Source organism: Bombina bombina, chromosome 2, assembly GCF_027579735.1.
Source record: "Bombina bombina isolate aBomBom1 chromosome 2, aBomBom1.pri, whole genome shotgun sequence".
NCBI lineage: Eukaryota > Metazoa > Chordata > Amphibia > Anura > Bombinatoridae > Bombina > Bombina bombina.
In genome coordinates, this window is record NC_069500.1 from 893,829,007 (window position 1) to 893,848,702 (window position 19,696).

The 19,696-nt window shown below is 38.8% G+C and overlaps 1 protein-coding gene across 3 annotated transcripts in view; it reads right to left on the reverse strand.

Moving 5' to 3' along the window:
• YTHDC1 (YTH N6-methyladenosine RNA binding protein C1) overlaps positions 1 to 17,947 on the reverse strand; it is a 145,178-nt gene extending 127,231 nt beyond the window's left edge. For all 3 annotated transcript variants that reach the window (XM_053703262.1, XM_053703261.1, XM_053703260.1), the window contains exons 1-3: positions 17,559 to 17,947; positions 13,569 to 13,670; positions 12,263 to 12,570 (exon numbers count right to left, since the gene is read on the reverse strand). In XM_053703262.1, the coding sequence (XP_053559237.1) occupies positions 12,263 to 12,570; positions 13,569 to 13,670; positions 17,559 to 17,589 (441 nt within the window). In that variant the 5' untranslated portion in view covers positions 17,590 to 17,947. The remainder of the gene's footprint in view (positions 1 to 12,262; positions 12,571 to 13,568; positions 13,671 to 17,558) is intronic.
• Between the last annotated feature and the right edge of the window lie 1,749 nt (positions 17,948 to 19,696).

Genomic DNA, 19,696 nt, shown 5'->3' on the forward strand with positions numbered 1-19,696 from the left:
CCGGCACCATCGCTACCGGTGCAGAGAGGGCCACAGAGTGGCTCTCTCTGCATCGGAGTCTTCTGAAAAGGTATTGCAGGATGCCTCCATATGGAGGCATCACTGCAATACCCTGAGAGCTGCTGGAAGCGATTGCGATCGCTTCCAGCACTCTCTTAGACAACTGACGTACCAGGTACGTCTATTGTCATTAACTGGTTGTTAATGCATGACGTACCTGGTACGTCAGTTGTCATTAAGGGGTTAAGAACCAAGTTTAAGCTCCATGGTGGAGCAACCGGTTTAAACACAGGCTTGATTCTAACTAAAGCCTGACAAAACGCCTGAACGTCTGGAACATCTGCCAGACGCTTAACTAGCTGACAATCCTTTTTCCAAACCTTCTTGGAGAAAAGATAATATCCTAGGAATCCTGACCTTACTCCATGAGTAACCCTTGGATTCACACCAATAAAGATATCTACGCCATACCTTATGGTAAATTTTCCTGGTGACAGGCTTTCGTGCCCGTATTAAGGTATCAATAACTGACTCGGAGAAGCCACGCTTTGATAAAATCATGCGTTTAATCTCTAGGCAGTCAGCCGCAGAGAAATTAGATTTGGATGGTTGGAAGGACCCTGAAGTAGAAGCTCCTGTCTCAGAGGCAGAGACCATGGTGGAAAGGATGACATGTCCACTAGATCTGCATACCAGGTCCTGCGTGGCCACGCAGGTGCTATCAGAATCAATGATACTCTCTCCTACTTGATCTTGGCAATCAGTCGAGGGAGCAGAGGAAACAGTGGAAACACATAAGCCAGTTTGAAAGACCAGGGCGCTGCAAGAGCATCTATCAGTGTCGCCTTGGGATCCCTGGACCTGGATCCGTAACACGGAAGCTTGGCGTTCTGGCGAGACGCCATGAGATCCAGTTCTGGTTTGCCCCAACGATGAATCAGTTGTGCAAATACCTCCGGATGGAGTTCCCACTCTCCCGGATGAAAAGTCTGACGACTTAGAAAATCCGCCTCCCAGTGCTCTACACCTGGGATATGGATAGCTGATAGGTGGCAAGAGTGAATCTCTGCCCAGCGAATTATTTTTGAACTTCTAACATCTCTAGGGAACTTCTTGTTCCCCCTTGATGGTTGATGTAAGCTACAGTCGTGATGTTGTCCGACTGAAATCTGATGTACCTCAGAGTTGCTAACTGAGGCCAAGCCTGAAGAGCCTTGAATATCGCTCTTAGTTCCAGAATATTTATTGGAAGGAGAGACTCCTCCTGAGTCCACGATCCCTGAGCCTTCAGGGAGTTCCAGACTGCACCCCAATCTAGAAGGCTGGCATTTGTTGTTACAATTGTCCAATCTGGCCTGCGAAAGGTCATACCTTTGGACAGATGGACCCGAGATAGCTACCAGGGAAAAGAATCCCTGGTCTCTTGGTCCAGATTCAGTTGAGGGGACAAATCTGTAATCCCCGCTACACTGACTGAGCATGCATAGTTGCAGCTGTCTGAGATGTAAGCGTGCAAACGGCACTATGTCCATTGCTGCTACCATTAAGCCGATTACTTCCATACACTGAGCCACCGAAGGGCACGGAATGGAATGAAGAACCCGGCAGGAATTTAGAAGCTTTGATAACCTGGACTCCGTCAGGTGAATTTTCATTTCTACAGAATCTATCAGAGTCCCTAGAAAGGAAACTCTTGTGAGTGGGGATAGAGAACTCTTTTCCTCGGTCACTTTCCACCCATGCGCCCTCAAATACCAGTACTACGTCCGTATGAGACTTGGCAATTTGGAAGTTTGACGCCTGTATCAGGATGTCGTCTAAATAAGAGGCTACTGCTATGCCCCGCGGCCTTAGGGCCGCCATAAGCGACCCTAGAACCTTTGTAAAGATTCTTGGGGCTGTAGCTAATCCAAAGGGAAGAGCTAAAACTGGTAATGCCTGTCTTGAAAAACAAACCTGAGAAACCGATGATGATCTTTGTGTATCGGAATGTGAAGATAAGCATCCTTTAGATCCACTGTAGTCATATATTGATCCTCCTGGATCAGTGGTAGGATGGTACGAATAGTTTCCATCTTGAACGACGGAACTTTGAGGAATTTAAGATCTTTAGATCCAAAATTGGTCTGAAGGTTCCCTCTTTTTTGAGAACCACAGATTTGAGTAAAAACCGTGTTCCTGTTCACTCCCATAACTAGGAGGACTCGTACACAGTGTAAGAATGCCTCTCTCTTTATCTGGAGTGCAGATAATTGTGAAAGGTGAAATCTCCCTTTTGGGGGGGAAGCTTTGAAGTCCAGAAGATATCCCTGGGATATAATTTCCAACGCCCAGGGATCCTGAACATCTCTTGCCCACGCCTGGGCGAAGAGTGAAAGTCTGCCCCCTACTAGATCCGTTACCGGATAGGGGGCCGTTCCTTTATGCTGTCTTAGAGGCAGCAGCAGGCTTTTTTGACCTGCTTACCTTTTTTCCAGGAATGGTTTGGTCTCCATACCGTCTTAGATTGAGCAAAAGTTCCCTCTTGTTTATTATTAGAGGAAGTTGATGCCGCACCTGCCTTGAAGTTTTGAAAGGCACGAAAATTAGACTGTTTGGCCCTAGATTTGGATCTGTCCTGAGGAAGGGCATGACCTTTTCCTCCAGTGATATCAGCAATAATCTCCTTCAAACCAGGCCCGAATAGGGTCTGCCCCTTGAAGGGAGTGTTAAGTAGCTTAGATTTTGAAGTCACGTCAGCTGACCATGATTTAAGCCATAGCGCTCTGCGCGCCTGTATAGCAAAACCAGAATTCTTAGCCGTTAGTTTAGTCAAATGAACAATGGCATCAGAAATAAAAGAATTGGCTAGCTTAAGTGCTCTAAGTTTGCCAAGTATGTCATCCAATGGAGTCGCTACTTGTAAAGCCTCTTCCAGAGACTCAAACCAGTACGCCGCCGCAGCAGCAGTGACAGGGGTAATGCATGCAAGGGGCTGTAGGATAAAACCTTGTTGAATAAATATTTTCTTAAGGTAACCTTCTAATTTTTTATCCATTGGATCTAAAAAAGCACAACTGTCCTCGACAGGGATAGTAGTACGTTTTGCTAGAGTAGAAACTGCTCCCTCCACCTTAGGGACTGTCTGCCATAAGTCCCGTGTGGTGGCGTCTATTGGAAACATTTTTCTAAAAATAGGAGGGGAAGAGAACGGCACACCTGGTCTATCCCATTCCTTATTAATAATTTTTGTAAACCTTTTAGGTATTGGAAAAACATCAGTACACACCGGCACTGCAAGTATTTATCCAGTCTACACAATTTCTCTGGCACTGCAATGGAATCACAGTCATTCAGAGCAGCTAAAACCTCCCTAAGCAACACGCGGAGGTGTACAAGCTTAAATTTAAATGTAGAAATATTAGAATCAGGTATCTTCCTGAGTCATTAACATCACCCACTGACTGAAGCTCTCTTTCCTCAGCTTCTGCATATTGTGAGGCAGTATCAGACATGGTTCTTAAAGCGTCAGTATGCTCTGCATTTTGTCTCACCCCAGAGCTATCTCGCTTACCTCTAAGTTCAGGTAGTCTGGCTAATACCACTGACAGTGTATTATCCATGACTGCCGCCATGTCTTGTAAAGTAAACGCTATGGGCGCCCTAGATGTACTTGGCGCCATTTGAGCGTGAGTCCCTTAAGCGGGAGTCAAAGGCTCTGACACGTGGGGAAAGTTAGTCGGCATAACTTCCCCCTCGTCAGATTCCTCTGGTGATAAAAAATTTTAAAAGACAGAAAATGATCTTTATTGCCTAAAATGAAATCAGTACATTTGGTACACATTCTAAGAGGGGGTTCCACCATGGATTTTAAACATAATGAACAAGGAGTTTCTTCTATGTCAGACATGTTTATACAGACTAGCAATGAGACTAGCAAGCTTGGAAAACCCTTTAAATCAAGTTAACAAGCAAATATAAAAAAATGGTACTGTGCCTTTAAGAGAAACAAATTGTCAGAATTTGACAAAAATGCAGTAAATCAAACGAAATTTTTACAGTGTATGTAATAGACTAGCAGAGCATTGAACCCACTTGCAAATGGATGATTAACCCCTTAGTTAAAAAAAACGGATAAAAAAAACGAAATAGACGTTTTTTAACAGTCACAACCAACTGCCACAGCAAGCTGTAGCCCTACCTTCCCCAATAAACTTTAGAAAGCCTTTGGGCCCTTTAGAGATGTCCTATAGCATTCAGAGGGCCTTTGAGGGAATCTGGATGTAATTTTAACTGCACAAAAAAACAGTAAAAATAGGCCCCTCCCACTCATAGTAACACAGTGGAAAGCCTCAGGAAACTGTTTCTAGGCAAAATTTAAGCCAGCCATGTGGAAAAAACTAGGCCCCAATAAAGTTTTATCACCAAAGTATATATAAAAACGATTAAACATGCCAGCAAACGTTTTATATTGTAAATATCATAAGGGTATTACCCCTGGGAGTAAGCATGATACCAGTCGTTATTAAATCACTGTATTCAGTCTTAACTTACATTAATCCGGTATCAGCAGCATTTTCTAGTGTTTTCCATCTCTAGAAAAAATTATAACTGCACATACCTGATAGAATAAACTGCACGCCATTCTCTCGCTGAAGTTTTACCTCATCTGTGTAATCCCCTCAGTGAGAACAGCAATGGATCTTAGTTACAACCTGCTAAGATCATAGAAACCTCAGGCAGATTCTTCTTCTATTTACTGCCTGAGATAAAATAGCACAACTCCGGTACTATTTAAAAATAACAAACTTTTGATTGAAGAAAATAAACTAGCTATATTTAACCACTCTCTCTTACGACCTCCTTGCTTATAGAGAGTTGCAAGAGAATGACTGGGTATGACAGTTAGGGGAGGAGCTATATTGCAGCTATGCTGTAGGTTTCCTCTTGCAACTTCCTGTTGGGAAGGAGAATATCCCACAAGTAATGGATGATCCGTGGACTGGATACACCTTAAAAGAGAAATAATATTTTTAGTGTAAATTTAGTCTATTCAAGAAGTAAAGGATGAACATATAAACATCCAGATTCCTAGAACAAATCAACCCATAAAAAAACGCTACTGTCTCTTTAAATGTGTAAAATACCTCACATTTGAAACTTAAACAGACAAGGTAAACATATGGTGTAGGGCTTCTCATACAACTAGATGTTTAACTAAAAGTCGGGTGGTACTGTGCCCTGAAATAGGAAAACCAAACCGTGTATGAACTTAATATAAATTACTACAGTCGTTCCTAGATGGCTAACGTAAGGGAGTTCAAAGTCTGACTCCTTTACCACTGTTCCTGTCTTAACAGCAGACAGCGCACCCCTGCAAATGACTTTAATATGTACTAACAAGCCTCTGCTAAATTAACTGTAGCAGAGCAGTTCTTTTTGAGAACAGCCCGCTTTGCATCGCCGGCCTTCAAAAATTGTTTATATTTAGATCCCTGTCAGAGACGGTATCTGTCACACCTGGAAGCTGTGTCTTCCTTTCACTGTATTTATAGTGCTTTGTTACTCGATTACCGGGACTGAGATATAAAAAGGCGCACAACTTGTCCTTAGTGCGACAAAGCATAGCCTTGCTCCGCCCATCGTGGGCGTATTATGTAACCCCCGGGCGGCTAGTAAGAAAAATGGAGCCGTCGGAAAGACCTACCACCATGACTCCGCCCATCGTGGCCGCGTGGTGCAGGAACTCCCGGGCAGCTAAAAATTAAACATGGAGCCGTCCCCATCGCGATGTATGAAACCCTCATGTAACCGCTCCTACAGATACAGTAAAATACTGTTATCTGGAGAGAAGAGCAACGCTAGCAAGTTTGCGAAAACATAATAAAGCTACTTTGTATATTTCCACAGAAATAAAGCTAATCATCCGGACTGCAAACTGTATTAACCCTTTAAGGACACAGCTTTCAGTTTGCTCAATTGTTTTATGACGGAAAAATTCCGTCATATGTCCTTAAGAGGTTAAAAAACTGCAGGCAGTAACAAAGTTGTTAGTCTCCAGCCCCAGTGACCGTAAAAATAGTACTCCCCTAAGAAGAGACCACGGTCTCAGCACAATAAGGGCCTCTCTTAATCACAGCCCTTGATGTGTGTATGAAACGTAGTGCTTACTTTGTTCTGAGTCCGGACTGCATGTCCCCAGAAATAAGAAAGTTAGCACTTACCTGGTGCGACAGCATAGCAGGTGTTCAGAGGTCCTGTCCCTCTCATAGCCCTGTGGACAAAGATCAGCCTGAGTTAAGAGTGCTTAGGCTATCTAGATTAGGGCAATAAATATGTATAGTAGGCGCAGTGAGAATTAAGTCCCACCAGTTCCTATTGCCTTAAAGAAACCAAATGCTTCTCTTTTTGTACTGAAGCGACTGATCTGGTCTAGGCTACACCCTAGCACACAGTAGCACTCAAAGGCACCACTTTAAAAACAAACTCTTGATTGAAGATTCTAAACTAACACCTCACTTTACCTCTTCCTATCACTAACACAGGCAAAGAGAATGACTGGGTTGGGAGGGAAGGGAGCTCTTTGCCTCCTCCTGCTGACCAGGAGGCGATATCCCACAAGGATGAAATCCGTGGACTCATCGTATCTTGTAAAAGAAAAATGCTTTTCCCAAATTTGAAACTGACAGTCTGCAAAAGGAAATATACATAAACCCGACTCATGGCAAATATAAGTACAATACATATATTTAGAACTTTATATTAATACATATAGTGCCAAACCATAGCTGAGAGTGTCTTAAGTAATGAAAACATACTTAACAAAAAGATCCACATATAGCAGATAACCGTTTCAGTACTGGTTTGGCTAACAGTAGTGGTAATGGAATATGAGAGTATATCGTCGATCTGAAAAGGGAGGTAGGAGATGAATCTCTACGACCGATAACAGAGAACCTATGAAATAGATCTCCCGTGAAGAAATCCATTGCATTCAATAGGCGATACTCCCTTCACTGTATTCTGAGAGGAATCTGGCTTCAAAATGCTGAGAAGCGCATATCAATGTAGAATCTAAGCACAAACTTACTTCACCACCTCCATAGGAGCCAAAGTTTGTAAAAACTGAATTGTGGGTGTGGGGTGTGTTTATAGGCATTTTGAGGTTTGGGAAACTTTGCCCCTCCTGGTAGGATTGTATATCCCATACGTTACTAGCTCATGGACTCTTGTCAATTACATGAAAGAAATGTAATTCCCCATAGATTAATTAAAATTGCAAATTCTGTTGTCCAAGCATGCTACAAAACTGTCTGAACCAGCTACACATGCTCATACCTCCCTTGGTTATGGCCAATTAGGACTAGTTGATTATGAAGGCTACAGAAGGACTTCAAGCCTCTCTAGGGAGTGTAGGACAAGCACAAGGTTTTACAGCACACAAAAAAAAAAAATAGTTTTGAATTTAATGTCCTCATAAGCTAAATACAATTATTTTCCCCTGAACACAAATAATTTATTCATATACAAAAAATAAAAATGATTAATTTGAAACATGAACATAGACTAGTGATGGTACACACATCATTAAATGGGACTGACACTACGTTGTAATTTGTTCCCCTTAATGTGTGACTTGTAATACCAGCTGCTTTGTACTAAATGTATTGGACACTGGTCCTTTAGGTATATTTTTGCAATTGAAAAAGCTTGTTTTTACCTTAGTACTGAGCAATGCGTATACAGTACCTTAGTATAGACCTTTGCATATTGGCTTTTCTGAAGACGGACACAGTCTTTAGAGCAAAGGGTGGTGGTTTCAAATAGCAAAAGCAGCTAATTGAAATACAATTATGAACCTAAATGAGCAATATCAAAATACATTTAATATTTAGCAGCTTGAAGAACAAAATTTAACAGCAACTGGGACCATAGCCTTTGCTGCAGCACATTAAAATCCACCCTCTCCAACCAAACAGTTGGCCATACAATTTAATAAAACACAGATACACATTTGAATAATGTTTTAAAAGTGAAAAATCCATTAAGTGACAGAATGTTTTAAAACAAAAAAAAAATATATATTTTTTTTTTATTATTATTTATTTATTTATTTATTTGGTAGGCAATGTATTTTGTTATGTTTCTGTAGGTATGGAACTTTTGTGGCAGGCTTGTGTAGGTACCACACAATTTATACCTCACATTTACTAAACAAAACTGTGCAGATGAGACTGCTGAGCTTTTCCTCAGGAGTTTTTTTTAATTGATTTGAAGGGTGGGACATCCTTGAGCAAAATCTGCAGTTGCAGCAAACAGCTAATATAATTCAACTGCTTATATAAAACTGCACATTTTTATTTTTAACAAAGTGGCTTAGACCTGGGTTATTTTTCTCCTCACAAACCCTGATTTTACCTACTCAATTTCTGTTGCTAGATTTTCAGCAAATTTGTCGAGCTCTGGACTATGAGATGCTTATTTACTTAAAGGGACATTCCAGTCACAATTTAAATGCCCATAGATGAATTACATATTTGAATAGAAACATATTTGCAATATACATATGTTAGCAAAAATGCTTCTAGTAAAAGTTATCACTGTTTTATTGTTAACATTTTTCTCTGCACGTGCATGTGAAGCATAGCTAGATATTGTCACTGTACCCACATTTTAAATAATGCAGCTGCTCAGATCATCACTTGGGCTTGAATCATGTCAGCAATGAACAAATTGAGTCATTACCAGATGGTACCAGCACTTTAGGCTCTCTAAGCAAGTGCTGTGTTTAAAATGCTGGTGCACATTGCATACTTAAATACACTTTTGAAACGGCTATAGCTTTTATTAGAAGCATTTTTGCTAATGCGTGTATATGACAAAATTGCTTCTATTCAGTACCGAAATGCACCCATGTGGTTTCCAATTTTGGCTGGAATATCCCTTTAAAATGAACAATCATTAACCATACTGCCCTTCAAAATATCCTGAAATCTCAGCTCAGATTGCTGAGGTGACAGTTCCATAAACCAACAAACCACAATTACAATAAAACAATAGTAGAAACAAAGGGGAAAGTAAAATAACATTTTAGTAGGCTCACCAAAATGAATTTGCTTACAAAATTTTATCCATTTCTGTTCTTATGTCATAATTAACCAATAAAAATAGTGAATAGTAATGAATGTTTAATCAACTGTTCCAGAAATACAGTTTAAAAGGGATAGAAAGGACACAAATGAAAATGTGCCTAGGTACATTTTCATTTGAAATAAAGGCATTTTTGCTATATACTTCCACTAGCAAAAATGATTCTAATAAAAGATTTATTCCTGTGAGGACCCGAGCATCATTATTCAAACACCACACCTTCTCAGATTCAGCAGTGGCTTGATTGACACAAATTAAATCTTCAAAGGCAATACACACCCCCACAAGCTCTCCGAAAAGGTGTGGTGTTTGAATATTGGTGCACGATCCCTCACAGGATATGTGCATATGCTGCAGAAATACAGTAACTTACTTAAAGTGAAGGTAAAGTTTTTACTTCCAGAAGACAGCACTGCATTTGTTAATATTAATATAATACAAATCGCTAAGTTTATTTCTCTATTACATAGCTAGAGAGGAGATAGAGAGGATATAGAGATATATAGTTTTGCAGCCGACTCCTCCTAACCCCTATTTCCGTGTTTTAGGTTAGTGACATATAGAGCGGTCCCACCCGCTCTATGTCTCTCAAAAGCGCGTTCCCGATGCAGTTTTTAACAGCGCATGCGCTAAATACCAGATTTATAGACAAACTATTATGCTTAAAAATAATAGCGGCTATTCAGATATAAAGTTGTGTTAGATCTATTACCCATTAATAAAATTTATATTAGAATTTTATGGTCAAATCTATGTATCTGTTACTATTTAGCAAACAAGATGAAACAATGTGTTTCTATTCGATGTAATAACCATTCCTTATTATAGTATTGAAATTCAAAACACAATACTTGTATAACGGTAAATAATATTTATAGTTTGAGAAATAGGGCTAGATTTATCAAAGGCTAAGCGAACTCTGTATGTGCTTCGCCCGTAACTGCGCCCTAGTTTGCCTCCGGAGAAGCGCACATATGCGCCTGAATTTATCACAAAAATAGACTTACTTTGCGCAGGCGAGCTGGGACGCAATAATGATAAATTTCGCCTGTCAGCAAAAGCATTTACTTCCTATTTATCACAGTACATCCCTATAAATATTTACGCCGCCATGTTTTGATTATAGGTAACTATTTAGCTTATATTTATATTATATAATGTTTTTGTGCTGTTTTTGCCTTATGTTGATAATTTAAGATCACAAAAATAAATATTATATATATATATATATATATATATTTTTTTTATATTTTTTTTTAATTATCTCTCTGTTGGTACCTATATGCGCCTGTGGAAGCGCAAATTTCTTGCACAAACAGTCTCTTTTAGTCGCTGAGCTTTGAAAAATTATTTAAAAGAAGAAAGTACTGCATCACAAGATGTAAAAGCATGTATTATAATGGTGTTCGCCTCAGTCTGTATGGCGAAATATACAACACGCAATTGAAGCCGAAATTTCAGTACCCTATCGGCATAAAGCAATGATGAATTCCAAACAAGTCGTATTTCTTTGTCTGCATCTAAAATTACGTCTGTAAGCAATTTGTATTAGCACTGTCGGGAGCGCACCTGTGCGCCTAGGCGAAGGCTAACAGATGTCTTTCAGATTTGCGCAATTAAAGGCGCACAGTAGTTTACTGAATATGGGGATCAGTGCATATGCGTTATTTTGAGCGTGATTATAAGAGAATGACTTTGAAAAATCTAGCCCATAGTTTATGTTTAAAAATCACGATCGTGAGCATGTGAGGAAGTTACTTGTAATCAGCTGCTTGCAAAGTGAAAAGATGCGCTCGTCTGTATCATTTATACGATGATGACGTATTGGATTCAGACCTGTAAATAGAACGCGTATGCAACACGGGAGCGCTCATGGTGTTGAATGCTAGGAAAATTAGTTGCGCATGCGCTCCTTAACGAGTAGGAGAATGACGTGCAGCGACGGCCGCCTAATGGCCTAAATTTAAAATCGGACGAGTTAAAAACGTGACCGCAATAAAAAAAAAAACTAATTAAAAAAAAGTGTTGAATAAACAAGGTTAGTAAATTGCCGTAAAAAAAAAAAAAAAATTATGGCTTGATTTAAAAGCAATAATTAACAAAAATGATTCATGGACTAATGTTATTTTTACCACATAAATGGAATTCTGGATAGAGACTAACGTAACTTTACCTTTACTTTAAGTATTTTTGCTAACAGAAGTATATTGTAAAAACGCTTACATCTCAAATTGAAATGCACCCATGCACATTTAAAGGGACAGTCAAGTCCAAAAAAACACTTTCATGATTCAAATAGGGAATGTAATTTTAAACAACTTTCCGATTTACTTTTACCACCAATTTTGCTTTGTGCTCTTGGTATTCATAGTTGAAAGTTAAACCTAGGAGGTTAATGTGCTTATTTCTTAGACCTTGAAGGCCACCTCTAATCTGAATGCATTTTAACAGTTTTTCACCACTAGAGGGCATTAGTTCATGCGTTTCATATAGATAATATTGAGCTCACGCAATTGAAGCTACCTAGGAGCGAGCACTGATTGGCTAAAATGCAAGTCTGTCAAAAGAACTTAAAGGGACATGAAACCCAAATTTTTTTTCTCATGATTTAGAAAGAGCATGCAATTTTAAACAACTTTTGAATTGACTTCTATTATCCAATTTGCTTCATTCTCTTGATATGCTTTGCTGAAAAGCATATCTAGATATGCTCAGTAGCTGCTGATTGGTAGGTGCACATAGATGCCTCGTGTGATTGGCTGACCCATGTGCATTGCTATTTCTTCAACAAAGGATATCTAAAGAATGAAGCAAATTAGATAATATAAGTAATTTGGAAAGTTATTTAAAATTGTATTCTCTACCTGAATCATGAAATAATTTTTTGGGGTTTAGTGTCCCTTTAAATAAGGGGGCAGTTTGCAGAGGTAAAACATGTATTATAACTGTTGGTTATGCAAAACTGGTGAATAGGTAATAAAGGGATTATCTATCTTTTTAAACAACAAAAATGTTGGTATTGACTGTCCCTTTAATTTGTTACCTTTCCATCCTTTTAAAGATTCCTAAAATAATTTAAAAAGCAACTTTGTGCAATGTTACAGTTCTACTGTTATTACTCATTAATAGTTACCTCAGATGCCACATCAGGAGAGGCGGATTTGGGTCGCCTATCTGACTCTCTTCTTCTTGAGATTACTTTATCATGTCCTTTAAAACCATCTCGTGTATTACTAGCGGGGCGGCTTCTCCTATCACCTTCAGATCGCCTGCGGTGTTTTCGTTGTAAAACGTCACTTTTATAATCGGATGAGGTCTTTCCTTTGGTGTTAATGGGTCTCTTACTGCCCCCAGCAGACAATCTCTGCCTTGGTGAATGTATAGACGGTTTCTGCCTCTTTGGTTCACTCATCTCCGTTCTGTCACTCTTTCTTTTAGAGCCTTTAGAGAAAACAGAAATCATTTATTCCATCAAAAGTTGCAAAGACGAACGTATAAAATAGAAAACCACAAATATTTGTGAGTCTGAGAGTTTACACACACACAGGAGAAAAAAGTATACAAAAGTTGTTGATGTCTATATCAAAAAGCAAACAGTTTACGCAATGGATGAAATGTGAACATGCATATACTTTTTTTTTTGTTTTTTTAAGCTGTGATTTTATATTGTTCTAAATATTTTAGATGCAAGATTTTTTTATTTTATCATACCATATTTAAAAAGAGGGCTAAACAATTAAAATGATCTAACACATCAGACAATTTTATTATTGTCGTTTTGAGATGCCAAAGTTTAAAAAGGGACATGAAACCCAAAATGTTTCTTTCATGATTCAGACAGATACCTGCGTAGGTAGCATCCACATGTCTGCCCTCTAGTGCTCTTACCAACATATAACATTCTTGCAAAACTGCTACCATATAGTGCTGCACACACATGCACGCTCATGAGCTTACTTCCCTGTTTTTCAACAAAGGATACCAAGGAAACAAAACAACAATATAAGTAAATTCGAACATTGTTGGAAATTGTGTGCTCTATCTGAATCATGAGAGAAAAAAAATTGGGGTGTCGCTTAAACTACAATCTGGTTGTTTGTTACACAGGGCCCTTAACCTTTTAACGCCGTTATGCCGTTCTATTCCGTCATAATTACACTGGGCTTTAAAGCCGTTATGACGGAATAGAACGCCATAACAAACGGCTGTCCTGAAGCCTTCTGTGCTTCTAGGACTTGATCACGGTCTGGAGGGCGTTCCTAGGGTTGTAGGGACGCCCCCCAGATGCGATCCAATAATTGAAATCTTGCGATCGTGTGCACGATCGCGTAGTTTCAATTTGTCTACATCGGAACAGGTGTTCCGATGTAGGCACTTTCACCCTGTCACTAAAGGGTTAAATGTTAAAAATGTAATTTTATCAAATAAATGCATTTTACCTTTCTTTTCGTTCATATCTTGCTCGCTTTCAGGGTTGTATAGCTCATCATCCTGATCTGGAGCTTCCGTTAAGATGTCGTCCAAAACATTCACTTCGCCCTCTAAAAAAACAAATATTAAAAAAGGACAGCATTAAAAATGATCATTTACTGATATGCTATTACTATGTATCTATGTTAATGATACATAGGAAACTCCTAAGTAGAAACTAAAATAAGGGGGTGGGAAATAACATACAATGCCCTTGGGAAATTTTGCAGCATTTTGATTAATAACAGCATCTTAAAGGCCCATTATACACTCATTTTTTCTTTGCCTAAATGTTTTGTAGATTATCTATTTATAAAGCCCATAAATGTTGTTGTTTTTTTAAATGTATAATTTTGCTTATTTTTAAAGAACATTGCTCTGATTTTCAGACTCCTAACCAAGCCCCAAAGTTTTATGTGAATACTGTCAGCTACCTTCTCTAGCTTGCTCCTGTTTGTGTAAAGGGTCTTTTCATATGCAAAAGAAGGGGGAGGGGGGAGTGTCTTATTTGCCACTTGCAGTGAGCTTTCCAACTGCCTTTTCAACAGAACTAAACTGAAAGCTTCTAAGTACATTTTTAAACCATTTTATACTGAATTTTTATATCAGTATCTGTGCATCTTATTCTTTATAGTAGTGTCTATTACATGCATTTATATGAAAATGAGTGTATACTGTCCCTTTAAGAGTTGTGGCCCTATGGCTTCATAGATTTACCTATGCTTGTCCTTGAATATTATGACATACCAACTGGCAAAATTTGTTTCAGCCATTTTCAGAGACGGATTTATGCTTTTAAAAGATCACCACACTAAGACCTAGATTTGCACAGATCTTACTGTGGCGATCTTCCACAAGCATAAATCAGTTTCTGAAAATAGATGAAATCCACAAGTCGCAACCTACTTCCGCAGCTATTGATGCTGCAGAATGCACATGCCTTATTACTGCTAATGAAGTTTTATATACTATAAAGATGCTATGTCAGAAGCGGACTAATTTTACTATACTTTTAGGAGACAGCAGAAATATTGAGAACAGATATATGCAGAATACATAACATTTAGACAAACATTCTAGGGAAAATGACTCCAAGGATTGTCCAAGTACCAACACAGTCACATTTAAACAGAGACACCACGCATGTACAATAATCAGCCTATTCGGCTTGACAAACTCTATATGTGGAGATTTTATAGAACATACATAATATATTGGATAGTTGTGTTTAATATGGATATTGTAACAAAGAAAAATATGCTTTTCATTTATTAAAGCCAGCGCAGACTACAGCACACTACTGAAACAGATGATGCAAGCCGATTCCTAGGGGAAAACAGACAAAAAAAAAAAAAAAAAAAAAAAAAAAAAACACACACCACTTGCACAAACAGTATTCATTATACATAAAAAAAAAAAAATCTTTAAAAGATATATAATCAGCTCACACACAAAGGTTAACCAATGTTATGTCTGATGCACAGAAAAAAAAAATAGTAACTATGTATCTCAAATCACGGATTTAACCTTTTGATTGCAAGAAACAAAAGTAATTAGATACACATTCATCTAGCAGATAATGATTACATGTACAGCGAGGTGTGGGATAATTAAGAATATATTTTTTGTCATCTAAAAATCTACAAAGTTAGCAATTTTAAATGTTACCCAGTGTATTATGAAGTGAACTGTAATGGATTAAAAATACTTTCTACATATTTCCAGAGTTACCGTATCATTTATGATCAGTTGCATGAAGAATAATCACAAGTAGCATGCAAAGGTTCCTTACAAAAAAAAAAAATTGCAGAGGTGCAAGGGATGGTTCTTCAAAAGGAGCAGAAACTCACATTCAGGCCACACCACTAAACTCTGTGTTGTACCACCAGTTACAGACATAAGCTCTAATGCTCTTCCGAATCCCTCACACACAGATGTCACTTAGAAGAGGTAACTCACAAAGTAGTCTACCCAAAGAACTTTCACTCAGAGTAAAATGCCACACGGACTGTTAGAGGTTACTGACACACAACCCACAGATTCCCTTACAGCTACTCATCTATCCTTATATCCCCAATCACACAATATGACAGTGGCGTGGTGAATTATTCACATGTATAATTAATTGGTCAACCTAAATCTGTCATTCCCACTCAGATAGGTACAGTCAGTCATAGTCATGTTGCAGCCGCATGCCTGCTGAGCGTTTAAAAGCTCCTTAAAATCCACAGTCAGTGCTGAGCTAACAACCACTCCCATGCAGTACAACAGACTAAGCAGATGTGCACACTGTTGCTGTACCAGGTTTCAGACAGACCATCTTACAAAAGTCAGCAGAATGCTGAGAAATGTGGTTCCCAAGCTGCATTAAAAAAAAAAAAAAGACAGAAAAAGCAGGAATGTAAGCTTTGGAGTCGGCCCATTTTCAGTTCAGCACCTGAGTTGCGCTTGCTGATTGGCGACTAAATGTACCCAACCAGCAAGCGCTATCCAGGGTGCTGGACCAAAAATGTGCCTGCTACTTAGCTTACATTCCTGCTTTTGAAATAAAGATAGCAAGAGAACAAAGAAAAATTGATAAAAAGGAGTCAATTAGAAAGTTGCTTAAAATTGCATGCTCTATTTGACCGAAATTTATTTATAAATCTTTGTGGTTTGACTCTTAGACTTTGAACAAAACTTTAAAGTCCTTAAAATAGTTAGTGCAAAAAAAAAAAAGAAAAAAAGAATAAATCAAAATAAAAACGATAATTTTTCATAAAAAAAAAAAAGAAAAACACAAAATAAAAACAAAACACAGGTTTAAAGGGACATTAAACACTAAATACATGCTAGATAGAATGATGCATTCAAAGAAAAGATTAGTCCATGAGTAACATGATGTATTTTTTAAAGTTTCATTAGTTGTTTAAAAAGTAACAAAATAAGTGTAAAGTTTTAGTGTCTACAAAACACTGGGAGCTGCCATGTTGTAACTTGTGTTATCTTCTCTGCTGTGGCCAATTAGAGACAGCTATAAATAGGTCACTAGAGTGTGCAGCCAATGGTTGTGCTGGATGTAACAGTGTTCTGCACTTCCATTTCTAACAGGAACTGAAAAGCTCACAATTTCAGAATGGAATTACAGGCAAAGAGGACAAAATAAATAATGAAAGTATATTGCAGAGCTGTTTTATATATACAATTTATCATTTTATATTACCATCTCAAAGTGTTTAATATCCCTTTAAATTAATATAATCCAAAGCAATAGCAGAAGCCTTGATTGGATTAGGGCTCACAAAATAAACCTTGATAGTTGTGAAGGTTTATAACCATATCTGTTTCTGAATATCTGTATGAATGAATATGTGTAAGCAGAAACAATCTTGTGGGTGTGATCACATAGGATTACTATTCTTCCATTTATAAAGAGTAATAACAGTGCAGTTCCATTTCAATCTTGTAACATAGCAACTCACATTTTGCACCTTATCTATTACCCCAGTGTTGGAAAATATAAAATCTCAGGAACCAGCAATTGAAAAGCTATATGCAAATATTTTAGGAGCTAAGTAAGAGTATACTGTACATGCATATATCTCATAATAAAATCAAGAGTTAGAGCTGCAGGTCCTTGGCTTCAGAATTTCACATAACCAGTTTTACCCTGAGACCACAATATATTGATGTTTAACCACTTGTATACAAGTACTGCAAAGCATTGATGCACATTGTGTTGCAGCCCCCATAGCATCTAATTGGTTATATTTTAGTGTCAAAATAGAAACGTCGTCTACATATCTAATTGAATATATGTAATGAACTAAGGAAGTGAATATTGTAAGACATTTATAAGGCATACTTTTTGAACATTTCGTTTTTTCTACAGGGCAGAAGAGATAATTTTGTGTCTTTCTAGGGGCTGAGATAAGACAAATAATTACGACACGCACACTGGTATGGTCGTGTTTCTATACCTTTGCTTGGTTCCCCTCTCTCCACCTCCATCTTCCTCTTGCTCTCAGCTCGGGGTCTTCCTCTTTTCCGCCTTCTTCTTTTCCTGTGGCGGGCCCCGCTGGTGTCTTCTCCGCTGGTGAATGTCACAATGTCCCCCCCGCCCCGCCGGGCGCCCCGCTCTCCTGCCGTGGCGAAGCGAATCCCGCGGGGGAGCAACCAGACCCAAGACCGGAGAGATCCGGGAAACTTATTAGAAATAAAAAGAGACGCTGAAAACAAAAAAAATACAACACCAACGCGTAAGATATGCCGATCCCTGCTTGCTTTAATTGCCTACGATTCGTATCAGCTTCTCCCTTTCTTTCAGTCGCTAATGGCCACTCAAAATGGCTACTCTAAGCTTCTGCCTTTTGCGACATCACCTCCTTTCCCAGAATGCCTTGCAATTGGCCAGTGTGCGCATTCGTCATGTTAACACATCCCTCCCTTGAGAGTGTCAGTGTATAGAAAAACAAAAGAACCCGGAAGTCTAGTGGGACTGGGCTCCAGTAGTAAGTCACAGTCCACAAAGGGGCGAAGAAAAATAGAAAATATTTATTTCTCCCCACACACACAAAGGATATAATCAGAAAAAAAACATAAAATGCATATAACTATTGTATGTGTACCAGAGTACACTACACGACTACGTGAAAGATAATGATGTTGTGTTCTTAATATTTTTGTGCAGTTTTGAAGCGTTTTCTCTCTCTTTTTTGACCCAGGGCTATTTTTATATTTCTGCAGTGTTTGTGTTTAACTGTAATTTTTCTCTTACTCATTTACTGTACCCACACATATTATATACGTTTTTTTTCTCTCCACTAAATGGACTTTCTAAAGATACCATTATTTTCATAATATCTTATAATCTACTATAATTTTTTTATAAAAAATGGAAAAAAACACACTTTTTCTAACTTTGACCCCCAAAATACACATCTACAACCACCAAAAAACACTGATGCTAAATAGTTTCTAAATTTTGTCCTAAATTTAGAAATGATGTGCACTCATAGGAGGCCATTTGGAGCATCTTGAAATTAAAAATAAATTTTTATTAAAAAAATAAAAAAAATCACCTCAATAGAGGCAGCGGAATCGGCTCTCTATTGCACAATATATTGCATATATTTATATCACTAGCCGCTCTGCTGCGCCACCCGGTGGTGATTTGTAGCCACAGCGCTGCTGAAAAAGAGGGCTCTTTGTGGACTCGAAAAACTTAGAGGCATCTCTAATGAGGCCTCTTATTTTGCTGGGAGCCAATCAAGTCATGTATGTTCTGGAGGAGACCCTACTGACCGGAGTTGTTTGACTCCCTGCTGCGCATGCGCAAAGCGAGGACCACTGGCGGGAACAGAGTGAGACTGAGATGACTGACACTCCTGTTGTCTGACTCCTGACCTGAGCAGTGAGCAGCGTGGTAGCCTCTTCAACTTTCAGAGATAGAAGTAGAGCCGGAGGACATCTCACTCAGCTAAACCAGCTGGCCCCTGCCTGAGGAATGGACCGTTACACTCCATACTGTTAGGGTAAAAACTGTCTTAAGTAGAGTACTGACTGACTAAAAAAAAACGCCTGACTTGTGTGACAGTGAACTTGAAGACAAGCCAAGGGGTAATACTGGAACTGGTGTGTAAGTCATAACTGTTATGTATGATGAGAGAGAGAGAAGTGTGTGTGAGAGAGAAGTGTGTGTGTGAGAGAGACGTGTGTGTGTGTGAGAGAGAGAGAGGTGTGTGTGTGTGAGAGAGAGGTGTGTGTGTGCGTGTGAGAGAGAGAGAAGTGTTTGTGTGAGAAAGAGAAGTGTGTGTGTGAGAGAGAGAGAGAAGTGTGTGTGAGAGAGAGAGAAGTGTGTGTGTGTGAGGGAGAGAGAGAGAGAATTGTGTGTGAGAGAGATAAGTGTGTGTGAGAGAGAGGTGTGTGGTGTGAGAGAGAGGTGTGTGAGAGAGAGAAGTGTGAGAGAGAGAGAAGTGTGTGTGTGAGAGATAGAGATAAGTGTGTGTGAAAGAGAGAAGTGTATGTGAGAGAGAGAGGTGTGTGTGAGAGAGAGAAGTGTGTGTGAGAGAGAGAAGTGTGTGTGAGAGAGATAGAGAGAGATAAGTGTGTGTGAAAG